The sequence below is a fragment of the Strigops habroptila genome, chromosome 3 (assembly GCF_004027225.2).
Source record: "Strigops habroptila isolate Jane chromosome 3, bStrHab1.2.pri, whole genome shotgun sequence".
In the NCBI taxonomy this organism is placed as follows: domain Eukaryota; kingdom Metazoa; phylum Chordata; class Aves; order Psittaciformes; family Psittacidae; genus Strigops; species Strigops habroptila.
This window is the reverse complement of record NC_044279.2, coordinates 31,690,121-31,716,284: the sequence shown is the minus strand read 5'-3', so window position 1 is coordinate 31,716,284 and position 26,164 is coordinate 31,690,121. Positions and strand designations below refer to the sequence as shown.

Here is a 26,164-nt window from a genome sequence, read left to right as displayed (position 1 = left end):
TCTGAAATGTTGGTAAAATAAAGATTTTTCTTTAAATTTCTTTTCCTCACGCTTAGAATTTTTATGTAATTTCATAAGTATTACTTGTGATTTCAAAGTAAATAGGCATAAAAAGCATGGATCAGCTCATCTTCTAATTTATCTTCAAGTGTCAGAAATATCTTACTGCTATGACATACTGCCCTGCAGACACATGATGTAATATTCTTCAAAGTGACTGTTTTTCTGGTTCTTCAGTTTCTATTCTAGTTGCTCCAGAATAATTTCAGTGTAATTCTGTCTTTGCACTAGTGGAAGAAATCTACTATTACTTTTAACAAATATAAACTTATTTTTTAAGAATTGACATCCCAGTCCCCTTCCAGTGTTGTTACTGCCAGGCATCCCATTGACTTCTGCTGGAGACAGAAGCAGCCCAAAGTTGCATAAGTGAAATATTTATTTGTTTTCATTTTAATCCAAAAAAACTTGCTATGTATGATAAGTGCCTTCATTCACTTTTTCTATGTGTAAAAAGTATTTATATCTTTAAAGATAATCTTTTATATTAAAAGGGAATTCAAAATCAGTGAACTTGGTTTTCAAAACCAGCTTCAGTCTTTTACCTCTACTTCTGCTGCTGGCAAATGTCGAACTTCGGAATACCTCATTACCAATACAGCACGTTTATTTAATATCCCACTGGCTGAAATTTTACTGTTAGCGTATGCTATTCATTTTTAAAAACTTTGGAAATGGGAGGGGCCTTTTCAGAGGTAACTGATAACATATGTCACTACCCAAATAATGTCATAAGCCAGACTTGGGATAGTGGATTTCTTTCAGGGTAATTCTGGTAAAAATGAAAGAAGATACTTGTTTCCAAAATTCAAAAAACAAATACTTGTGTACTGTTCGTCAAGCTTAGAGGAAATTTATCCATTTTGGTGCTATGTTGCCTGTATAGCTTGAAATAATAAATAAGTTCTAATGTATGCGTGATAATTTAATTTAATGACTGTGACCTGTGTCTGTGAAATACAGTTGCATTTTAACCCTTCTTTTTTATGCATGTTGTGTGGCTTTGTGTTTATATTTAATGTGTCCTTTATTAAGGAATGCTAATGTTTAAAGTCCTTAAAGAATAAAAGAAAGGGGGAGGGAAAAGGGGGGAAACTAACCACTTCTGCTGAAAGTGAGGGGGTTTTACCATTGTACCATCTTTGTGTTGCAGTGAACTTGATGTGGTATTTTAGTGACATTGTTTTCATGGGGAGAGCTCTTTCTTACACTTGCACAGAGAAAAAAACATATCAACATTGTTATTGGTAAAAGCAACATCTGATGTCATTGGACTAGAATAGGTACTTGGCACATGATCTTTGATGATAAAGCTTAAAGATACTGGCTGTTGAATCTTTTGCTGGAGCTATAATTTTATGGCCTGCTCCAACTTAGTCCCTGGCAAAAGATACTGAAAACTGACATAATTCTCAGCTCTTAATCTTAAAGACATAACATAATTTTTTACATTCCCAAAACACTTTTGCATGAGGAGGTTTGAAGAGCTTTCAGATGCTCCATTTACAAAGAGGACAAGTAAAAGTAAGTCAAAGTAAAAACCAAACCAAACAAAGAAACAAACAAAATCCCTACAAACAAACAAACAAGTCCCAGAATATCATAGAAGGTGAAAAAAGCAGGTGGTCCTTAATACCATTCGTAAATACAAAGAGCCATTTAATGAGAATGAAAGGAATGTGAAGCTACTGATGTATTTATTTCTTTTTTTACAGAGTTAGAACCTTCAGAAAAGCTGAAGGGTTCTGCATGGTCAGATCCATGTGAAAATCATTCTAGGCTGCCTTAATATATGTGGCAGTTTTGAAAACCCCAGTCACAACTCATAACTACTGGTTTAAAGTTGTTTTCAGACCCAAATTTAAAAGTTACTAAACATATATCAAAGTACTGGCATTTCCTAACGTTTGTGAAGGTGAATACACCACTATTTTGGTTACCTGGTGTGGGTTAGGAAATGAAAAAATATTCCTCAGTTCTCTGTTACAGGACTTCCTAGTCCTTTCTTTGAAAAACGGTTATCTCTAAGTAAATGGAATATAGACAGGAGAGTGTCTTAGGTTGAAAACAAATTGGAATTCAACATGTGAAGGTAGGTAAAATGTTGTATTTCTGATCTAAAATCTACTCATGCTTTCGTGCTCAATCACTATTTTAAATAATTTCTGTTATTTTTATTAGTTGCTATTTAGTTAAGTACCATAGAATTATATTTTTGCATGCTTCTAAATTTTGAAAAATCTCTGGCAATACTATGTCATTTCAGTATATATTGCTTTTTATTTCCAGTTTTCTTTAAAGTTCTAATGCAAGACCTTAGTTTTTAATCAAATAAGTGAAGTGATACTTTTCTCTAGAGCAGAGACACTCACAGAGTTCATCTATTTGTTATTCTTTTAATTTCTGAGCTACTGTTTTGCTGCTGCTAGCATGATTAAAAATGATAAACCAGAGATTGCAGTCACTGGGATCCAGTGCTGCTTCTGCTCATGGTTAGGTTTTTGCGAATTTGGCTACAACTAATTGGTCTACCATTGTAAGATGGCATTATCTCTAGTTACTTTTGTAATTGCTTAACTGAAAGACACTATCTCTTCAAATAAAAAAGAAGAATCCATAAATTTAAATTAAGAAAAAAAAAAAGATTTTTTTTCTGTGCAATGCCTTTCGTTATGCAGATGTAGCTTTCACACCAGAGATCCTTCATCATGTTAAAAATATGGTCCAACTTTTATTGTGAAGATCTATCAATAAAATGTAACTCTCAAGGGGTGAACATTACTTTTAGTGAAAATGCAGCTAACGTCATTCCTATGCATTTGTTCAGTTTTCTCAAGTTTCGCAAGAGGCAGGAGGCTATCCTCCCTCTGATGCACTCCCTTAAACTGTGTCCAGTTGTTGGAAATAACAATGGATTCACTTCAGGTTGCTGTTTGGTTTTCATGGAGATTTGTGAACGTAACTGCCGGATGGACACAGATACATGGGTTTTTCTCTGCTTGGAAAATGTGTCCGGAAATTTATCCATTTATTGGAAACAGAGGGAAAAAAACCCTCTGCATTTCTTTTGCTTATACAGGATTTCCTTGAGGGCTCCTATCTCCATTTCTGCCTCCCTTCTTTCTTGATGCTTGCACTTTACTCCAGTGTTGCTGCCTTCATGTAATTGCTTAAAGATGTTAGTAGTGTTACATGACTGTGGCACAAAGAACGATGAGACTTGCTGAAGTCTGGCCAAGCCAGCAATTGTTATCTGCAGTGGTATAATGGTAAAAGTGCCTGTACCAAATACTTTCTAGGCGGTATCAAAGACAAAGAGTGGGATTGCTATTCAGTCATGTAAATTTGACATGAATTTATAGTTGTAGATTAAGATTTTCAGAAAGACCTAGTGAGGGTCTAGCTCTGTTCCTGTTTGCCACTGATTTCAGAAGGAAAGGTAAGGCAGAATTGTCTGTTGTGTTGTGTTAGGTTGGGGTTTTTTTGTTGTGTTTTGGTCTTTTGTTGTTGTTGTTTATTTGTTTTTAATTTACCACTGTTCTGTATTTTTAATTGTGATTTGCCTCAGCTGTCTGTCATATATATCGTTCAACTGAAAGGTGATAAAAGTTTGGTACGTGTACCAGATATGTTGCAGGAATGGTGGCTGAGCAACGTAGTTTATCTGTTCCCTCCCTCCCAGCAATTAATAAGCTGGTCATACTTCTCAGTGCTTATATATATACTGTCATTAATTGCAGTGATAAGGTTGCTCAAATGAGGTCTAATGCTGAAGTTCTTAGCAGAGGTACATGCAGACCCTTCAGTGACACTTAACACCTGTACATGAGGTAGCAGAGCCTGCCAAATGGCTGCTGAAAGGAGGCAGAAATACCTGTTATTTTTCTGATTCTCAGGTGGTTACCAGATGCAATGGATTCAAATCAAGAGCATGTAAGGCAGGAAGAATAACTATACAATTTTCACTGTAATTGAGAGATGAAATGGAACCCATAAAAGGAAGTGTTAAATGACATACCAAATGTGATATGTCGCTATTGTTGAAGGAGAACATACTGATCACCAACTCATGAAATTGTGATTATTGTTTTTAAATTTTCAAAAATAGCAAGCAGACATTAACAGAAACACAAAATATCTTCAGTTAGCACAAGGCTTTTTCATGTCACTGTTATGTATCAGTGTTAGCATGCCTGCCACTGGTAGATGGTTCTCTGTTAGGTTACTGATGTGTCTAACCATGAGCTCTTCTTCCAGGGAAGCTGAAACCTGAAAGAAAGTAATATCTGGGGGACAACCAGTCAGAACAACTTAGTCTGATTTCAGACTTTGACTCAACTATTCATGTTTGAGTCCAGTAAAGTATGATACTAATTTTCTGTGAAGAATTTCCTTCTCTTCCTAGCCTTTCATGTATTTTTGCCACTGTTTTGTTCATCTGATTTTCCTCTTCTTCCCCTAGGCCACACAGCCTACAGGTAGTGTAAAAGCCAAATCCTACAATTGCTGACATAATGTTGTGGTCATTTTGGCTGTTGTGTTTTTCTTGTGTTACTGTAATAGCTAGAAGCTTGTTTGAAGGTCAAATCGTGCTATGTGTATTATGTAGGTAAAACAAAGAGGAAGGTTCCTGACTGGAAAGGCTTACAGTCTTATTATGAGATATATGTAGACAGGTTGGCAATACACAGCATAGTGAAGCCTGGCTGAGTATCATGGTAGGTGGGGAGTTGAGCATGTTTTTCAGATGCTCTGTAGTTGGCATCAAAAAGGATGCCAGGCTTTAGGCAGCAATGGGCTGATGATGCTACAGAGGAATTTAGCTGATATTTAAAGTTGCCACCACATGGTCTGAATTTTTTTGTCCTGTGCAGCTGGCAGTAGCTTTAATGAGGGAGCCCACTCAGCGAAACAGCAATCTGCCTGGATGGCAGATGAACAGCCGTACTCTTTGCAGCTGTTGGAAAAATCGAAACCAGAACCCTTCAAATTCCACTTAATGATCATCCACAGAATTTCATTTATGCATTCTAGTTAGATTTGCGAATAAGTCTTTTAATCTGGCCTCTCTGACATCTCAAAGCGCTATCCATTACCTCAAGCTCAGAACAAATAAAACAGGTGACCAGGTCCTTCCTTGGAAGCCGTATCTTGTCTTTCCCTTTCACCTTTCATGTTTTGGTGCAGAAGAGGTCAAACAGATTCAAGGGGTGCTCTATTTCCTCATGCAAAGGCAACAGACAGAGGAATTTTCAGTAACTGTGGAGGTTACTTAGGAGCTTTCTACAAGTAGACATCACTCAATAGTTACTCATCTGCTTGAGAGAAAGGGACCCATTGGAACTCACTGGGCTCAGCTGGCAGTGCATTTGGTCATTAGAATACAGTCTTGCTTGATTCAGATATATAAAAAAAGTGTTACTAAGCTCAGAGATCCAGTCAAATTGTGTGGTAGGAATGTCATCTAGGTAATGTTTGGATCAGAGGGTAGTATTGCAGCCTTAGTGGGAATATGGTTCACGCTTATAGGAGGAAAGTGTGTTGATTATTAATTTACCTCAAAGATCCCATGATGTTTGCAGTATGATTGCAAATAACACTGCAGCAAGTACTTTTCATTCTTGAACTTATCTTCCAAATGTCATCTAGAACTCTGCAAACCAGGAAGGCCACAAAGTGCTTGAACAAGGAAGAGTATACTAGGTATATGCTGTTGGGTATATGCTTTTTGTCATGGCATGTTTTAACTCTAGTGCTTCAGCTGATTGATAGCATACAGTCTTGGTTGGACACATCCTCATAAAAAACCATGCAGACAGTTGAAGGGTTCAGAGGACAGTAGCATTAATAGTAAGACACTTGGAGGAAAGGCTGGCATAGCTGTGTTTTTCAAGACCAAGTCTATAGAAGAATGAGCTGAATGAGATATTCTTTCAAAACATAATCGGTGGTTGTATTGGCGAGTGTTTTTGAGTCTGCTAAGGGTAGGATGAGAAGTAACCATCTTATTTAACAGCAAGAGAGACTGCCATTAAATCCTCAGATACTTTTACTAAGTATAAGGATAGTTATGCAGTGGAAAAATGCATGCAAGAGAGGCTGTAGCACCCCTGTCACTGAAGACCAGACTGACAAACTGCTGTCAGGAATGGTCCAGGTCAGGAATGGTCCAGGTATAGCCCATCCAAACTCTGAGCAGTGTGATGGATTGGATGAAGTCTCTTGAGTCTTCCTTAGCCTGGTCTTCCTCGCGTCCATTGCTGTAGCTGCAAAAACAGAGTTTGAAAAGTGTTGAAACAGACTTACAGATTGCAGCTGCAAGGACTTAATCAAATCAAGACATTTTCTGAACACCAGAAGAATGTGATAAACAGTGAACTTTTGAAATTAAGCTGTGCTCAATGAAGTGACTTAGAAATATCTTCAGTGTAACTTCTGTAGTGAACATAGGTGAAACTTAGATGTAACAGTAAATCACCTACCTCTTGGAGCTCAATCCACTCTTCCTCAGGAGTGATAGAATGTTTGGTCATTCTGAGTGCTTGAGCTAACGGCACAAGTGTTTGTACTTGTTTTAGTGAAGAATTACTGACTCTGAATCAAAAAATTCAGTAGGACCTTGATTACAGAGTCTGTGTTGCTTCTTGGTAGTAGTCTACTTAAAGGAAAGAACAGTTTCTTGAATACTTTTAGCTGAAAAATGCCTATTTCATGCTCAAGCATCTCAAGGACCCCTGAGGGAGAGGGCAGGCCCAAGAAGAGCTAGTTCTAATATGGCAAATTGAAAGTTGAATTAATTCTCAACTAACTAATGCTCAAAGTAATTGAGCAATAATTTTATTAGTGTCCCGTGCAGTAGTGGGCCCCAGTCTACTTCTGGCATAATTTTAAAAGAGTCTGAACAGACTTTTGGGCCAACCAGAGATCATCAAACCCCAGTTTGACAGACAACTCAAGCAATGACTGCGTTTAACTCTGTAGGTTTGTAATTGTTCATATCCATTATATAAATTTGTCTTTTTTTTATTTTTAACTGATCTTCCTGCCCAGTCACAGAAGTACCCAACAAAAAAAACCCCCAAAACCCCCCCCCAAAAAAACAAAAAAAAAAAAAGGGAAGAAAATGCCTTTTAACATTTGTAATGTTTTATCTTTTTTCAGTGTTACTGTGGGCTTAACCCTGGTAGGCAGTTAAGCCCCACATAGCTGCTTGCTCTCTTTCTCTAAGTGTGATGGGGGAGAGAGTCGGAAAGCTAAAAGTGAGAAAACTCACGGATTGAGATAAAGGCATTCTAAAAATGAAAACAAAAAGTTGTTTTACAAAACAAAAGTTGCTTTACGAGTTACTTGTAAAGCAAAAGCTGCTCACACAAGCAAAGCAAACCCAGGAATTCATTCACCACTTCCCATGGGCAGGCAGGCGTTCAGCCAGGAGATCAGGGCTCTATCATGTGTAATAGTTATTTGGGAAGACAAATGCTATCACTCCGAATATCCCCTCTTTCTTCTTCCCACAGATTTTATTGCTGGACATATCATATGGTCTGGGATATCCTTTTGGTCAGCTGTCCCGGCTGTGTCCCCTCCAAACCTCTTGTGCACCCCCAGCCTGCTCACTATACTATACAAGCTACTATGAAGAAAATTAACTCTGTCCAAACCAAAACCAGCACAGTTACAGTATTGCTTTTGGTCACAGTCATTTATATTTGAAATCTCTGTATATCTAATACGAATACAAGAGAAACTGTTATATGCTTTCCATTTACTGTTTTTTTTTTCTGAGTATCCAGAAGTCCACTGAGTTACCAGCTAACCTACACAAGACGCTCCCTTGAAAGAAAAGGTTAGGAAAATTTGGAGCAAAATCCACCAAATTATCCAAAATCTTCAACTTTTCAATGAAATAATAACAATAGCAAATTAAATAAAAAAGGTTTGAGTGGAACTCTGCATGTCAGCTGCAGAAAGAGCTTTAATTTGGCAGGAATTGATGATGGGCATGCCTGTCTGAGAGTCTGTCTGTACCACAGAAAACACCAGGAGTTCTGTCAGGCTGATCCTCGCAGAATTTATTGCTATTAAAAAACCCCAAACAGATGAATCCTAGTTACCAGCATTATGGAATGACTTTGAACAATAGTAATCAAATCCAGCTTTTTACTGTAGATTTATGTTTTTAAAAGAACCTGACATATGGGAAATATTACTTTAGCCAATGTTGAGACAAGTGCTAGAATTTCTGTGTAAAACAGTTACAGGATGGTTTTTTCAACTTGCATTTTTTTAATGAAATGGCCGTATTTCTTTTGAAATTTAAAGTTTTTATGGATTTTTTTTCTTACACATGCAATCTACAGAAAATATATGGAAAATGTACATTTCATAAGGCTTCAATTGTGTGGGATGTCATACAAGTGAAGCCACACTGTAGATGTACTGAGCCATAAGGACTACATTGTTATTGACCACGTTGAAGTTTGAATGGAAGGAGGTGAAGTAGCAAGAGAGTTAAGTGCAGTTTTACTTTCCTCGGTCAGCAGAGTTAAGTCTTGGAAAGATTGCTACCAGAGCATCTCACAGAACAGAGTGAGCACCAAGCAATGAGAGGACCGTGTTCCACAGATAGTCTGTAATAAGGCATTAGAAGTTACAAGAAGAAACATGGGCTTGTGAAGGGCAAAATTCAGTCTTAGAAGAACTCCACAATCAGCTAGATGCACTAAAAGGACACGAGTGGTTTCCAGAGCACAGAATAAAGCCGCTCTCCTGTACAAGTGAGACTTTGCCGCTTCTTACCGATGATCCAAAGCTGAAAAGAAGCTAGTCAGGCAGGTGTCTTAGGTCAGTGTGTGCAAAATGCAGATCTCTAAGGAAAACACTGATGGTGAGGATAGAGGTCAGTGCAAGACGCATGCCTGTAAGCTGTATTTAGATGCGTTTAGCCACTTGGGAGTCTCACTCAGGGATCTTCTATGGAACCTATATTATTCGTTCAAATAACTGAGCAGGAGCTGTCCTTTGCCCTTACAGAAAAGTTGAGAGGCATCCCCCACTTTCTATCGATTAAAGCTTTGATTCAGCATTTGAGAGACTTGGTTTCCTTTCTTTGGTATTTGTTCTCTGTGCTGGAGGACAGGCAATGCTTATCTACCTGTCAGGAGTCTCCGATGAGAAGCTGTATTGAACAGAAGTAGTCTTCATTTCTCTTGCTGAAGGTGGGTCGCTATGCAGTAAAGAACACAGCTGAACCTGCCTGCATCTGATGCCAAGGCATTCTGGAAGGAAATGGTCCCTTGGAGAACTATTTTTATATATTATTATAGAATCATAGGAATGCCAGGTTGGAAAGAACCTCAAGATCATCTGGTCCAACCTCTGTAGGCAAACATGACCTAGACTAGATGACCCAGCACACTGTGCTAAGGGTTGAAGCCAGAATCTGTCCAATTGCAGGAGAATACCATACCTACAGAATAATATACTCACTTGAACTGTCCACTGATGATCCTGGATCATCTACATCTAGGGTGAGTGCATTAGCTTTTTCATGTGTTAAAGAAATGTCTTCTTAATTTGGTGATTTGAAGTTTGGGTAATCGTATTTAAGCAGCTGCTTAATGTCTGGGGTTTTTTAGATTTTAAAAGTATCAGGATCTTTCAGTCCTTCAGTGAAACAATGAACACACATTACCTAATAAATTAAACTTCAGTGTCCTTTCATAACTTACAACAAACAAACAAACCAACCACAAAACCACAACAACAACAAAACCAGCAGCAACTTTAAAAGCTCATAAATTGAAACCCATAATCTTAGGATACTAGTGAATTACCTCTTGCACAGAGAAGTTTCTTTTTTCAGCGTAAGATTTACTCAACAGGAGGTTTGGAAACACAGGATCAAATCTGTAACTTGATGAATATGTGAAAGCGTAAGATAGCAAATTTATATACAGAAATGCTGTCTCTGTGTAGGAGTAGACCTGTAGTGTTGTATCTAGTGGGTAGAGATATTATCAGAACATCTTCAGAAGACTGAGATGCAGGATAAGAGATTTCCTTGCATATTCTATTGCTATTAGTAGCCATTACCCCTGTACAATAAATGTCATTTTTGTGGAATAAAAGGTAGCTGTATAAACAAATATGTATATATACTGAAAAGTGTTGTCTTTATGTTGAGGGCAATGAGAAATGAAAAAGTGAGCTCATTCTGTGCTATGAGATGATTCTGTGGTGTGGTAGCCTCATTTCCTGTAGTGAAGGCTTCTTAGGACACCACCTTTGTTTGCAGTTCTTAGCCTGGAGCGCCGCCCCCAGGAGGACTAGAAGGCTTCTCTCTGCCTGAATGCTCTCCAGAGCCTAGGTGGTGCTTCCTCCATAGAGGAAAGCCATTGAGGAAGGAGGGATATATGGTGTTTTCCAACACCTCATAAGGGGATGTTAAGTAACTCCGTGCTGCACTTCACTTACGTGCTGTTGAAGAATAAAAAGGAAGAATCTCCAGAGTTTAGGGGTCTTTTATGTCTGCATTTTATGATTGAAATTCCTGGGGAAAAAAACCCCCAAAGCTATAAGGGAGAATAGGATCAATTATCAAGATGATATCAGTGTTTTAATTTTCATGCATACATGTTATCTTGCCTGCTTTGATAATTAAACCCTCTGAATTCTGAGCTGAGTTTTCTGAAAGGCTTTTATAATTATATGCTTTGCAGAATTTTAAGTTTTCTGGCCTGTTATTCATAGATAAAAGTTTTGGGTAATTTTTGTTATCTTCCTATCTTACAGTAGTTCCTACAATTATGAAACATAAATTGTAAAACTACATGAATCATATTTTAAAATGATAAATTGAAAGGTTTTCTGAGAACAAAATGATATAATTTAGAAGCAAACATTCTATTTACTGGAATTGCATAACAGATGTGTAAAAGGCAAGTTGTGGCCAAATCTGTACTCTTACCTTTTTTCAAATATAATTATAGTTGCATAAGAGAAACATGCTATCCATTGTATTGTGCGATAAATTAAATTTACTGCTTTATTCTGCAAAGATTTATTTTTAAACACATAGGCAGTTTCAATTAAACCTTTAAGATTACACATACAATGTTGAAAAGCACATAAGAACCCCTGTGGTATTGAGGACAAGTGAGTCAGCTGAGATTCTGTTTAGCAAAGTGTAGTTATTGTTGTTGTGAAAAAATTCACAACCTAGGAGGTTAATTTATTAGAGCCGCTTGTTCTGTATTTTAACAAATTTTCTCCAGCTGTTTTCTCAGGCAAATATTTGCCAGGCTTTGTACTGAAAGTTGTAGGCACTGAGCTTCATTTCCCAAAAATGGAAGATATTTGTATTTAGAAGTGCTCGGTTAAGTTAGTATGTAATGATAGAGACCAAGATGAAAATGTTACATAAAAGGAAGAGAAATCTCTTCATTGTTTTTGAAGAAAGTCTATGTTTATATCCTTTTTACACATCCACTTAGATGTTAAATTTTTATTTTAATATTCATTCTCTCCCTGATTGTGTAGGAATAAAATGTAAAATAAAGTATGTAGGAAATCTAGAACAAATAAGGCATGTTTTCTTTGCAGACAGAAAAGCGATTGTCTCCGTTGATCAAAACTTTTTGGTAGGATGATGTTCTTTCTTTGACTGAACTTTCCCTAGGACCTGCAGCTCTGCAATGCAGGTGAATAAAAGAGTCTTGATTTGCAGAATTAAAAGCAACCCTCACAAAAGTCTCACAGCATTCCAGCAATTTAGCAGAGCAATGGCCCTTTTGCTGGAAGAGACTGATCTGTCAGACATGCCCTAATCATGACTAGTTCATACTGCTGGGGTGGGTTTTGCACCCACTGCAGCCCACTGGTTTTAGGTTGAAGGGAGGGAGATTCTAGAACCTGTTGTATATATGTATCAACTTTCTGGAGGAAACAGAATACTGGGGTGGCAGGGCAAGACCATGCCCCAGTATCTGTCGTATGCGAGACCATGGACTGCACCAGAACCTATAGTGTTTATACCTCTTCTCTTGCCTCTTTATCTCATACAGCAAGATACCCAAAGCTCATGGAAGGGAGGAGCCAGAGCAAACACGCCTTTGTAGCCTAATAGCCAGAAACATGCACAGCCATGATTATGTATTTTCCTTTCTTTAATGCTTATGATAAGCATCATGTTTACATGAAAATAGTGATACATGTACTGGAAAGAAGGCTGCTAGAGCATGTTCTTGTGAGATCATAGTATCAGACTGTCTCCTGCATGGATATGGATGGCTGAGCTCAGGTATTTGTCAATAACAACATCAAAGAATTAAAAATACATGAGATATGTTTTGCATCTGATCAGTAAAACTCAGTAGACAAGAACTAACACAGAAATTTCAGATACATACAGTAGATATTGTGTCATAATACAGAAACTTATTCCTGTAGAGTCCATTGTGGACAAGGCCAGAGCTGCTTCTGCTTTTCTCATTAGTTTGAGATTTTTCATAAAGTAATGAAAGGCACTTCTCTTTTCAGTGTTCTGTTTCCTGTGGAAAAGGTCTGAAGTTTCGTGATGTGCATTGTTTTAATAGCTTCCAAGCTAAAATAGAAGAAGGAAACTGCAGGCATTTGAAAAAACCACGGACATACAAAATATGTAGAGCTGGAAGATGTCCTGCTTGGAAGGCCAGCAGATGGAAAGTGGTATGTAAACTTTGCTGTAATTATGTTCTTTATGAGAGTACAGGACAAGATCATATTCATGACATAGTTGCTCAATGGAAATAATTGTCTGGATGGTTTGGGGGCTTTATGCACATCGCAATTAAATATACAAATTAGCAAATGATCCATTATATTTTCTTTTTCTTTCTTTTAAAAGTAATTGAAATTAAATCTATACGAAAACTGAAAGTATTTGGTAATCGGGACCTTGGTCTGGATAGGTACTTAGGACTTTCCTCAATTTACCTTGTAAATTCAAACAGTAAATTTTTAAAGTTTACTTCTTCCCTTCAGGGATGAGTTCAGTAGTATCACTGTAGTTGCTATCATAGTCTGAATATTGAGATGAAGCCAGGTTCATGGGGGAAGAAAAAGGCTTGTGGGCACAAATCCTGGCCTTTTCCCGGGTTTGGTCTTGTAAAACATCTCTCACCTCATTGTGAAATTGTGTGTAACTGAGCGCATGGCAATATTTTGCATTTCACTCACTCTTTCAAAATAAAATTCCCCACATTGATAAAGACACGCTACCACTCTCCACAATTTAACCACTCTTGTTAGGGCAGTATCTATTTTATGATTAGGCTTGAGTCTTTAGTTAAGCTTTGGGACCTAATCATGCTTCTCACTAGGGTAAAAGGGGGCTGTCTATCTCAGCAAGCGTTGGTGTTGTAGTGGCCAGAAAGGAGGAAGAGAGGCATGTGGCAGGAAGGATCTGAGCCTTTTTAAACTCCTCAGGATTCGATATCTTTAGTAATACCTACAAAAGAAAGAGAAGTGTCCTCACAATACTGCACATTTTTTCTAACCAGAAATACAGAGATTTTTCATTTTAATATTTGCATTTTGAAACAATGGACAAGGCTGTCAGCCTCTAATACAGAAATGGTTTAAACTTTTGCTTTGAGTATCTCTATAGTGGTTTTTCCTACTGTGAATTAAGATAATTAGGTCTAGATAGCTCGGATGCATTTTTTTTCCATATTTCTTACAAATTTTTATTTTAATTGTAGTTTTACATTTTCAACATAGATTTCTTCAGATACAATGAAACACTAGTGTGGTAGGGGCTGAGAAGTATATTTTAAACAATAACCTAATAACTTGTAGTAATGACAACCATACCACCTTCTGGGAACTGCCTCATTTCGCACTGACGTAACTAATTTTGATCAATTTTAGTGCTCAGTATCCTGTGGAGTGGGGATTCAGCAAAGGGACATCTACTGTCAGCTGAAGGGCCTGGGTCCAGTGGGTGAAGCAATGTGTAATCATGATACCCGGCCCACTAGCAGGAGGCATTGCTGGCTGCCTGCCTGCATGCAGTACCAGTGGTTGGCAGATGAATGGCAAGAGGTAAGTAAGGCTTTCAACTTGCGTGAAGTAACTGAGTGATCTCTTAAGTTTTCTTTTTTCTTTTTCCTTTTTCTGACACTCCCCCTCCCCCCCCCATTTGGATCCATATCTAAGAGCTGTTAAGTTGCAGAATAACAAGTGCCCATGCTGGATATTTGGAAGGTCAAGTATGTAAAACTAAAATGAGTGATAAAAAATGTCAAAGGCTTTGTTTACTCTCTTATACAGGATTTGCTTGTTTACTCTTGTAGGCAAAAGCTCTAGTGGGGCTCTGAGCAGGTGACTGTTGATAGCACTGTGTAATTTGAATACGAAGTTCTTTACATAGTGCGTAAGGTGTCTAATAGAACCGAATTATGAAATGTCATTAAAAAAAATAATCACTTTGTAAGAATAGAAATACAAATGAAATGTCAGCTGGAAGTAAAAACCTGGGAGGTAAAACCTTTGGTCAACAGTGTTTTCATGAACATTAGTATGGAAGATTACCAGAAAAGATAAAAAGCAAAATAAAATTCAGCATTCTCCTAAAAAGTATGCCATCAAAGGTGATGACAATTTTCTACATGCTAAAAATCTAGTAACTTTTTTATCTGTGTATCCAAACGTACAAACATATACAAAGACCAAAAATTATGTATAATACGTGAAAGGATGTGCAGAAGAGCCTAACTCTTACTGTAGCATGAAACAAACCCCCAGTTTGTGCAGTTGTGGGATCCTAATAATCTGCTAGATTTCTCAGGGAAAACCTCCTGAAACTTTGACTATGAAGACTCAGAAATCTCAGGGACATAATGTGTAGAAGTGACCACTCTTAATATATGAATAATTTGTCGGCGCTCTGCAAAATTGTATTCATGCAGTTTGGACTTACATATTCCTCTGTTAAGCTATACTGAGGGAAAGCTGACAATATGTGTTTCTTCGAAATGTTCTCATATGAAGCTATAAAAATCAGGAATTAGTGGAAGTGGCTCAGAATGTCCTTTTAGCACAAATATACACTTTCAGAGAATGAGGGTGAATTTTCCTTTCCTGTACAACAGTTGAATATTCCAGCTGGGTACTCAGAGTTCTCCACTACAAATGCATTGTGTTTCACTACATCTTCATAACTTCTTCCACATGGATATTGCTGTTTGCTTGAAATTCCTGTGTTCACTTCCCTCCTCTCACTAGATTCATATGTAGCCCTTTACATCTAGTAGTAATACTAGTTCAAGTGTTTATCCATCTGCACTCCACTCCCAGTGCAGCACGTCCTCCATCAGACTTGCAATATTTTGCCCAGCTGTCTCAGCTCTGAGTGCTTGTGTATCATTTCCTCGCCTCACCAGTCACAGCATAGCAGAAAACATTCCAGATCTGGCATTTCTCCAGCTTGCAGCTGGGAGGCTGGCTGATAATGGCAGCCAGCATTCTCCTACCTAATAAAGAGAAGAATGTCTACAAGACTAATGTATAAAGCATAGTTGGACTTGATGATCCTTATGGGTCCCTTCCAACTTGAGATATTTTCTGATTCTATAATGAAAAGGATTCTTCTGCCTGTCCCCATTACCTCATGACGGGGTTATTCCGTATGTGCCTAATATTCTGAGCTTCTTCATGCCATTACAAGATCGGAGGGTTCTGTAAGTTACACCAGCCAACTGTATCCACACTTCATCCCTTGGTACAAGTCCACACATTTTCATTCTCTGAGTGACTGGGTTTCCTAAAGGCTTGTTTGTATGGCTTCCCTTGCTGGGCCACAGTCTCTTGTGGATCTGCTGAATGGATCAGACTCTCACTGATTTACTTTTACTGCTCTCTCTGATTTACTGCTGTTCTCTTTGTGACCTCACCTTTTCAAGAAAGAAGGCAATCACTCAGCAAGACTTGGGGATTATAAGAACTTCATAACATGAGTCGGTGCTTAAATTTCTCCATGCGGTCTTAGGACCCTACTTCTACCTAATGCCAGAGAATTTTTGTCAGGTTTTGGTCCAGGGGACCTGGATGGGCTGTGGGAATGGGCCCACAGGAACTTCATGAGATGCTGCTCCTGGGATGGAAGTACTGCTGCAGCAGCCCAGGCCAGGGATGAACGAACCGCTCTGGGATCCTGGTGGGCAGTTGAGTGTAGGCCAGCTGTGTGTCCTGGCAGCAAGGTCAGCCAGCAGCCTCCTGGGCTGTACAAATGCAGCCAGTAGATAAAGAGAAGTGATCATCATCATCTGCTTCTCAGCACTTGTTAGACCATGTCTAGCTTCTACATCCAATTTTGGTTCCCCAGTGCAAGAAAGATTGATAAACTAGAGCATATTCAGCAAAAGATCTCCAAATAGGTGGGGGCTGAAGCACTTGCCCTGCGAGGAGAGGCTGAAGAAACTGGGTTTGTTGAGCCTAGAGAAGAGACAGCTTTGGGTAGATCTAGCAGCAGCCTTCCAGTATCAGCAAGGAAGTTACCAAGAAGATGGAGCCAGCCTCTCCACAGTGTATGATGGGAAGGCAAGAGGCAATAGGAGTAAGATGAAGCCAAAGAAGCCAAAGAGGTTCAAACCGAATATTGTGAAAAACATTTTCTCTGTGAAGACAATTCAGGCAGTAAAACAGGCTGCCCAGGGAATTTCAGTCTTCATCCTCTGAGGTCCAGCTCAATAAAGTTAGAGGTTTCTTCTGCCAGGGCTGTTTTACTGTACAGCACCTGCATTTTGTACTTCAAGTTGCTTCTTTGAGTGAATAATACAATTTGAACAATAGATTTGATCTATGTGTCAGACCCTGATGAGTCTTCTAATTGTTTCTTATGGGTCCAAATTACTATTAAGTTAGGTTCAGGTCTGACTATAGTAGGTGTTATTAGTGATTATTGCCTCTGCTGAGACTAGAGTTTGTGTATTTGAGCCTTCCTTCTTTAACACAGCAGGTTCAAACAGGTTAGTTGAGGCACCCGTAGCTGGGTTGATATGTATGTTGTTGATATGTATTACTTAGTCTGTACCTTCACTTTTCTGGCAGCAAGGTTCTCGTCCTGTCCTGGCAGAACTGTGATGACTTTCCATCCCACCAGCTTGCCATGGGGAGACATCTGAGGACACTCAGGGCAGAGGCATAGGCTCAATAGGTAGTGCTGCCCAAAGCTGCCACTGGCTTCATTAATTGGCACTTTCGTTTTCTTTTCCCTTATCAATGTAATATCATGTATGTGCTTCCAGGGATTCTTTTTGTTTTATTGTCAAGACCAACTTATTCCTTTTATATTTCACTGAAATTCTTGTTTGGCTTTTCCCTTTTCATAATAAGGAGCTGGCCTGACAATTTAATTTTCTCCTCTGTCTCACCCAACAGTTACAGCGTATTGTCATTATACATGATTGTTTTTTCAGCTGATTAGAGGTACCTGAACTTTGAAAACAAAGTAAAGGATTTTGATTCAGTGAGTAATTCAGCCTGTCTCTGATAGCAGATGTCATAAAAGGTGCTGCTGTCTGGGTTTTACTGGTGTGTGTCAATGAGCAAAAAACTTTGTTCTGTAAATGGCTAGTTTAAGTACAAAAACTGTGACTGTTTTTTCTCACTCTCAGTGCTTGGCGTCATATAGAAGAAAGGAAATACACCGCAAGGTGAAGTGTGTGGATGAAAACCAGCTCCAAGTAGATGAAAGCTTCTGTGATTCTGCCACAAAGCCTCCATCAACCAAAAACTGCAGGATAGCTCACTCTAAATATGCTGTGTTTACAGGAGAACTGTCCCAGGTAAACTAATTATACTGCTTGCACATCTTGTATGTAACTTTACATTTAAGAAAGTTATATTGCTGTAAAATGTGTATTACGTGGGCAGAGCAAAAACAAAGAAGTACTACCTATGTGTGCGTGCCTCTGTGTGTACTGCAGCTGAGAGGTAACTGCTTGGAACCTCTTGGGACTTTCCATCTCCTTGCCTGCATAACTACTGTAGACCTTCACTTCTGCACACTGATGTACCAGCCCCGAGGTGGCACCCGTCAATCAGATTAGATGTTTTTTACCAAAGCAAGGATCAGAGCTGACTTATCTGTAGTTGCAATGTTGCAGAAAGGTTCGGTTTCCATAGAAATAATACCCATACATTTATTTTAGTGCTCAGCCAGCTGTGGATTTGGTTACCAGCAAAGGATCACATACTGTGTTGGAATCCATTCTGTTCAAAATCAGCACGTCCATGGCCTTCGAAGTGTAACATACCAAGAATGCCCAGTAGAACCATCCCCATACATTTATAAATGCAATATCAAAGGATGTTCACAAGCAGCTACCTGGAGAGTGGGGAAGTGGACCAAAGTGAGTACAGATGTGCAAGCTCATTTTTGATAGTTGCCTTAAACATAAATGAATAGTAGGACTTATTTGCTGGCATAATTATATAAATTATTTACTACCTTCTAAACTAACTCTTCATGTCTATCCCCGTCTAGTGCTCAGTGTCTTGTGGAGTGGGGGTAAAGGATAGAACCGTAGAATGTATGACTGAAAATGGCTTATCCAGTGACTTGTGCCTGCCACATTTAAAACCAGACGCCAGAAAGGTCTGCCATGAGGAAGAATGTGAGTGACAGATGTAATTTTCAGCTGATGTTAATGTTTTTCCAGGTTACTTATATAAAAGTTATAAATATGTTTGGAGCACAATCATGCAAAATGAAGTCCTAAACCTAAGTTCTATTAATGAAATATTAATATGATTTAATCATTCATTTTGAAGGTGAAATTCTTACCACCTGCAAAGATATCCAGATTAAAAAAGGGATTAGAAAGGATGGTGAATACCTACTTAACATTAAAGGAAGGATGATAAAGGTACTTTTAATATTAATAAGTTTTTACAAGCACATATTTTTATGAAATAATAGTTTTCTAATAAACATCTTGCTAAAGAGTTGTATTTCCTCTTCCAGATTTATTGCTCAGGCATGCACTTAGAGAGTCCCAAAGAATATTTGACACTGGTAAAAGGTGAAGCAGACAATTTTTCTGAAGTATATGGACTCAGGTAAAAAAGTGATTTTGTAACTTTATGAAGCACATAAATGCACTTCATAAAAAAGAGAATAAAATAATACTTACCTTTTTTGCGAATGGATGAATAGAACTTTTTTCCATGATTTTCTGTTTTGAATATCCAGGCATATAAAGATACATGCAGAAATGTGGATACTTCCAGGCTAAAATTGTGTTAATTGCACTAAATGATTATTAAAAAATTCTATCTTGACTTCAGTAGAAATGGCTTCAATCCGTATTAGTGTTTCAGTTGAGCCAAAATTAATAGCTGAGCTTCTTGTTCGGTAACTGTTTAGTATATTTTTGTGGCATAGTGCAATGCAATTATTTTCCACTATAGAGTTATGTTATGGAACAATGTCAAAAGAAAAACTAAATCTTTTCTATTCTCTAGGTTGCAGAATCCATATGAATGTCCTTTCAATGGAAGCAGAAGGCAAGACTGCGCCTGTCGAAATGATTACCTTGCAGCTGGCTTCACAGTTTTTAGCAAAATAAGATTTGATGTAGCTTCCATGCAAATAAAAAGTAAGCATTTTGGCAGTTTTAGCCAATGTGCGCATTCTAATGAGATTGCATGGTCATAATTACCAAATTACCACTTTGACCCATTTACAGATCCAGTTGTGCAGTTCTGAGCAAACAAAATTCTAATTTCCTGTAGGAAGTCAATTGAAATTAAAAAAAAAAAAAAAAAAGAGAGAAACTGACACTACTTCCCTTGTTAGTTTGTCCCAAGTGGCACAAATCTTACAAATTCATATTTTATATGTGAAATAGCCTCAGTTTCTAAGGTTTTGTTACCATTATTCCATTTCCTTTTAGTCCCTGGAATATATTTCTTGGGAAAGTCTTCCTGTGCTGTAGTTAGTCCCTTCTCAGTCCTTGGCAGACTAAACAGACAGGGAATCCTGCAGCACTTTCAAGCTCCTGCCTGCAGGTGGCAAGGTGTCCCATAACCAGCTCACTGGGAGCTGTGTCCACATGCACACCTGTCCTCGTCCTATCCCTCTCCTATATCAGAAAGAAAACTGGGCTTATTGGACTGATGTTGCACTGACCGAAATGGACTATTTAAAATGTAGTTTCTAAAAAATGGAACCAAAACACACAAAAAAAGCCCCTCCAAACAACAAACAAAACCCCCACCCAATACAAACCAAAGCAACCCCTCTCCCCCATGTTAATGCCTTTTCGCACTGTTTTCACCTGAACTTCTAATGCAGCAGATTCAGCGTTGAGTAATTTTCTGTCTTCTAGCCACAGATTTTCTTTTTGCTCAGACTATACTTGGGAGAGCAGTTCCTTTTGCTACAGCTGGAGACTGCTACAGTGCTGCCAGATGTCCACAGGTACGTATGATTTCTTATCTCCTTGAAATGCGTATGTAAAAGTGTGTGTGTGGAAATAATCTAAGTGACTGGTTTAGAGCCATAAGGCTCTAAACTCATATCCTATTCTGTCTGGTCTGTGTGCTACATTAATAGGTATTTTTTTCCTTACTCTCTTCTCTTCTGTTGCACCATCTCTCCACCCTTTACTGGATATGCCCAGGTGTACAATAATAGGCATAGTACATACATTAAATATATTTCCTAGCATTAATGTAATGTAATGGGGTAGATAATGTACAATTATACATAATAGTAATGTACAATTGTACATAATAGTAATATGTGTGGGGGTGGAGTTTACTCCATGCTTTCCCTCTAGGCTTCATGTATGTATATGCAGCTTTCTATGTATTTCCTGTATTGCTCTCCCTCCCTCTGAATGTGATGTATTCTTTGTTTCCCCTAACCTCTTCTCAATCTTTGTTCCCCACCAGTGATGAAGGAAGAGGAGAAAAATTCCTATTCTATAATCCTGCAGAATTTTTCTTGTCTTTTTTCTGTTTCTCTCCTGATGCTTCATATCATTGAAGACTACCTATTTATCAGTATAATCCTGTTTAGCAGCATAATTTAAAATTTATACATCCATAAGTGTCTCTACATTAGTGTTTTAGTTTGGATTGGATGGTGCTTTTTAAATTAATCTCTATATTGTCCCATTTTACTGTTTGTGGGTTCACGTCATGGAGCAGTCTTGAAAAACATGAACGAGATGTCTTTTGGATGAAACTAAATCAAACAACGAGCTCCAGAAGAAGGATCTTAAGGCACGCTAACTGCTAATGAGGACTCAATCTAGAGGTCTAGATGAGAGTTAGTCCAAAGTAAAACCCCAGTCTGTGTACAGACATTGGGCTCTCTGACCCAATATTTTCTCTCTACAGACTTGCCCATACTGCAGTGTCCTTGCTAATGCAGGCATAGCCCTAGTCTGAACTAGCCAACCTAGGACGCCTTTGGAGTCCATTAGCAGAAATGGGAGTCCCTAGAAAACAGTTTGATTAGTCTTACCCTATTAGATACCTTAGGATGAGGTCAGCTGTCCTCTGGAAGTGCATATTTCTTTTTCTATAATTCCCTTTAAAAGGGAGATAAGATCGACTAGCTCAGACTGGCATGGAGGTTAATCCCAGTTGTCCATCTATCCTAGGTGCTTAAAGTTGAGACAGGTTATATGGGTGGATGCATTCAAAGGCAGCTAGAGATTATTCATGTACAATTTAGGTACAAATGAAGTGCCTAAGTTAGGCAGACCCCTGGCAGCAAACCGGTTGGAGTTCGTTACAGTATGACATACCTTCAACCTACAGACTCTTTGGGCTTAGTACAATACAAATCTACTTGCAATCTGTAACTTCTGTTGGGAAGTCATTTTATTTACATGGCTTTGCACTTACGTATTTCCATCTGTAAGATCTGCACTGAAGCTAACACTTTTGATGCAGTAAAAAGGCCTCCATTCCTGCACTATCAGTCTTTGAAATCTGTTCCTGGCCTTGAGTATGCTGCATGACATGTCAGAGAGCTGTTAAGCTGTCATTATAATCGTACATAGCACTTCTCATTTATTTTTGCCAAATGATGTCACTGTGAGTGGAGTTACTTTGGTCCTGTTAATTGTGGAAAGCATTCCACACCATTTATATGAATCTCCTTCAGATGCTTTATTCATTAAATGGAAATCTTCCCCTTTTTTGGCACTTGAAGAACATAACCTATCCATATATTAGCTCATCCTGACTATGTAAGTGCTATAAACACAGCAATTTTACGTAGAAGTGCTCTCTAAACAAATCTGCCATACCAAACGCTATAATACTGATTTTTTTTTAATGAAGGATTTCCAGTGAATCACAAGAATAAAGGCTGAATGCTGCACTTTTATACATGCACACATACATACCCACATACACATTTATATATAAATAGAAATAGAAATAGAAATATATCTGACTATGACAATATTAAGCAATAAAATACAGAAGCTACCATATGTAATAGAAACATTATCTTTGCTAAAGCTTTGATCTCATGATCTGGCAATTTTAATTAAGTTTGAATACAGAAATTCAGGCCTTCAGTGAATTGTATGAAGTGTGCAGTTTTCTGACTGTAATGCTGCCTAAACTGACCATTTGGCTCTTTGTGGAGGCAGTACTTCTTTCCAACACATTGCACTGGTGTAAATGCAATTTCAGCATTTTCTGTATCCCAGTTGATTTACCAAGGCATTGCAGCTTGTTGCTTTTAATATATTTCTTATTGTCATATGAACTGACTCTGTTTTAAAGCTAATTTTCAAAGAGTGTGGTTTTGCATAGGCAAACACTTTAGAATCAATAAACTGTTATGAGTGGTTTGTATTGCAAAACATTTCATTTAGCAATGAATTTATTTGTTTGAACCTCCACATATGTTCATGCTCAATTATGGTATTTGTTATACTCAAAAAGAAATGGATGATGATTATGCTTGGACAGAATGCTTGCAAAAATTGGAGAATTGGATGGCTAAGAAATGATTCCAGGTAGCAATAGGTCCTGACCATCTTATGTCCAAAAAGTTCAGGCACTTAAAAAAAGTATTTCATTCTTGCATGTTGCAAATTTGTACATTTTGTAAATTAAAATTTAATATGTAGAAACGAGGCTAAAATAATTAGAATTGTCTGATGTTATTTCTGTATTCAGACTCTGCAGTCAGATGCTACAGATCAGCTGATGCACAAGTGCCACTTACTGCAGAATGACTTCTTTGTGTGTCTGTCCTGCAGATATGTCCTGGGTATAGTGCAGTGTAACTAACCCAGATTAAGCACACTCCTGTGAGTACTTAATGTCTGTCTAGATATACCCTAAGTGATAAGTGCATATATGCCAATGTAAAGTGTTTTAATGTTTTGAGCTCTGTTTATCAGTTCTGTGTTTTACCTTCTGCCTTTTTTTTTTTGTTTGTTTGTTTTGTTTTTTGGGGGTTTTTTTTGTTTTGTTTTGTTTTTTTAGGGACAGTTCAGCATTAACTTGGCTGGTACGGGTCTGAGATTATCCAGTACAGTGAAGTGGATTGCTCAGGGCAACTATGCAACTGCTGACATACACAAATCCCATGTAAGTCAATGTTGTTTTCCTTTACCTTCTCTTACGGCTTGAATATTATGCCTCCAGAGGTGCAAGTGCTGAGTCTCTAGTGAAAGCTAGTTGTGAATCAAAAGTAGTGCCCAAGGTCTCTGACCCATCTAAGTCTTCATCCAAATGTAATGCAAAAACTGTTTAATCACACTGCCCAGAATCTAGTCCAGATCAACACTGCCTGCATACCCTTCTCTTACTGATTTTAAGAGCCTATTATTATATTAATCAGGTTCATTAAAAGTTTTGAAGATATCTAATAATACATAAAAAATCCCTAACCAACCAAAACCCAAACCCACCGCGCCCCAAAAAGCATTTCATTAAGGATACCCTGTTACAGAGTATCCTTATAGATTGCTTACCTCCACTTGATTTGTGTGGGAAACCAAAAAACCAGTTGTTCAAGAATGGCAGGCATGCACAGTTTAAGACAACACTGGATGGTAAGCTGGGAAAGAAGGTGAATGGCAGTGCTGTTAAAGGATCTCTGTGTCCATTTGGCTAATTTGATGCTCTCTCTTGATTTAGTATTTGTAGGTACAATTTGTCAAAAGGTCTACTTTGTGCAAACCTCAAGGAGCTTTTTGCACAACTGTGACTTCAGTTCCATTTGTTGATTGTTCTCTCTGTCTAATTCCCAGAATGGTACTAAAATATATGGAAGATGCGGAGGATTTTGTGGAAAATGTATTCCTAACACAATTATTGGTCTCCAACTTCAAATACAGTGAGAACTCTGATGTGGTGAGAGCATCAAAGCAGGAACATCTGCCATTTAGGTGCAAATTTTAGGTGCTGTGTAGATATATGTTTTAATTCTTTCATCTCTGTAATGCTCATTACTGTAATGCTCACTACTAAGGATTCCTGTTTTCTTCAGTATTTATTCAGGGATGTATTACCTGTTCATGGGCTAGCAAGTGCATAAGTCACAATCACAAACTTTCAGGTTTTAATAGAGAGGCATTCATTCAATGTACAGTATATATTAGCAGGTAATTGCACTGAGGTTACTACCATGAGAAACACTCTAAATTGTACCATAATCTTAATATTTCACCTGCAACTAATCAGTGCAATTCTTTTTACAGTATTCAGTAAAATTTATACTCTACTGGTTTTCTTGCTCAACTGTACTAAAATACAGAAAGGGAAGAGTTATTGCTACATAGAGAAGACAGGTAATAATTTCAAATACTTCCAATTTTGTGAAACCTTTTAGGAATAATCTGTCAACAATTTACAGCAGGAAAGTATATAACCAACATACTTGAGATAGTTTCTATAGATCTGTGTGTTCCTCTGTCAGTAAAAACATATTTTTTCCCCATCCCTTTCATTATATTCTTTGTGGTGCTCAAATACTAGCAGTAATCCCAAGAAGTGTGGTTTAACCTCTGTAGTCTCTATAGCACGATAAACATCTAGGCTTAAGTTTGTTGTGGTTACAGGAAAAGAAAATAAGGAAACAAATTGCTTGGAAATCTGATTTTAAATCCTTGCCTCTCATCCAAGTATACTGTAAAAGCAGTGTATTCTGTTTACTGTAGCATCTTGTATGTGATTGTATGAATATGTATTTACTTAAACACTTTCCATCTCCACCTTACTCCTTTATACTGGCCAATGGCATATTAGTAAAGGCTGTATTGTGTGTCCCTCATATTCCAATCCAACATGATTTTCAGTAACCTTAGTGAAAACCCTGGGCAGAGGCAGCATCAAGCCCCACAGTATTTTTGGTGTCCATCTTTGGCTTAGTTTAATTTTTCAATGTTTGTAAATACAGTTCTAACATCTGCAAGTTAAAATTAGTTCTTCCAGAAAAGTAAGTGTATGAAACATTTCAAGGTTTAAAAAATCTAGCTCTTTGATTTGTTGTTTTGTATTACTGTACAGTTCAGAACTGTAGAAATGTATGCATATAAAGATAATACATTTCAGGGCCAACTCAGGTATTCAGAATAAAACTTTCTACATGCATAATAAGAAACATTATGTACCAGATAACTGTACCTGCTTTTTCTGACAATATGCATTTTGTAAACCAAATATCTGTTTTGAATGCCAGTACAATTGGTAGGTCAAATGGCAGCTATATCATATTTTTACCCACAAAGAGTTAGCCATGAATTAGCAATATGTATTAATTACAAACAATACTGTACCACAGAAGTGCAAGCAGCTACTTTTTAGATAACACAGGTAGGTAATTATTTTGTGATCTCTGCATCAGAAATGTATTTTTGCACTATGTGCCTTGTATTAGTTGTAAACATTAATAAGAATATAAAACATTATTTTCCTAGAAATGTTTACATTTATAATTAAAACCTTGTAATTTATAAAATATTTATATAATAAATGTGCTTGTGTGAATGGTCCAGAGTACTTTTGCCTTTTTTTGTTTTTTTGGTATCAAATGCTTAGTACAGAATGTTACAAAAACATTTCAACTTGTTTA

The 26,164-nt window shown here is 37.7% G+C and overlaps 1 protein-coding gene across 6 annotated transcripts in view; it reads left to right on the top strand.

The window, feature by feature from the left end:
• ADAMTS20 (ADAM metallopeptidase with thrombospondin type 1 motif 20) overlaps nt 1-25,936 on the top strand; it is an 89,393-nt gene extending 63,457 nt beyond the window's left edge. For 2 of the 6 annotated variants that reach the window (XM_030480412.1, XM_030480410.1), the window contains exons 29-39: nt 12,601-12,768; nt 13,972-14,145; nt 17,718-17,888; nt 18,255-18,455; nt 18,590-18,719; nt 18,877-18,971; nt 19,070-19,164; nt 19,570-19,703; nt 20,436-20,527; nt 23,572-23,676; nt 24,342-25,936. In XM_030480412.1, the coding sequence (XP_030336272.1) occupies nt 12,601-12,768; nt 13,972-14,145; nt 17,718-17,888; nt 18,255-18,455; nt 18,590-18,719; nt 18,877-18,971; nt 19,070-19,164; nt 19,570-19,703; nt 20,436-20,527; nt 23,572-23,676; nt 24,342-24,431 (1,455 nt within the window). In that variant the 3' untranslated portion in view covers nt 24,432-25,936. Of the gene's footprint in view, nt 1-12,600; nt 12,769-13,971; nt 14,146-17,717; nt 17,889-18,254; nt 18,456-18,589; nt 18,720-18,876; nt 18,972-19,069; nt 19,165-19,569; nt 19,704-20,435; nt 20,528-23,259; nt 23,536-23,571; nt 23,677-24,341 lie in introns of those variants that run through there. The other 4 variants (XM_030480414.1, XM_030480416.1, XM_030480413.1 and 1 more) reach the window with 4 other exon arrangements.
• Nucleotides 25,937-26,164: the final 228 nt, after the last annotated feature.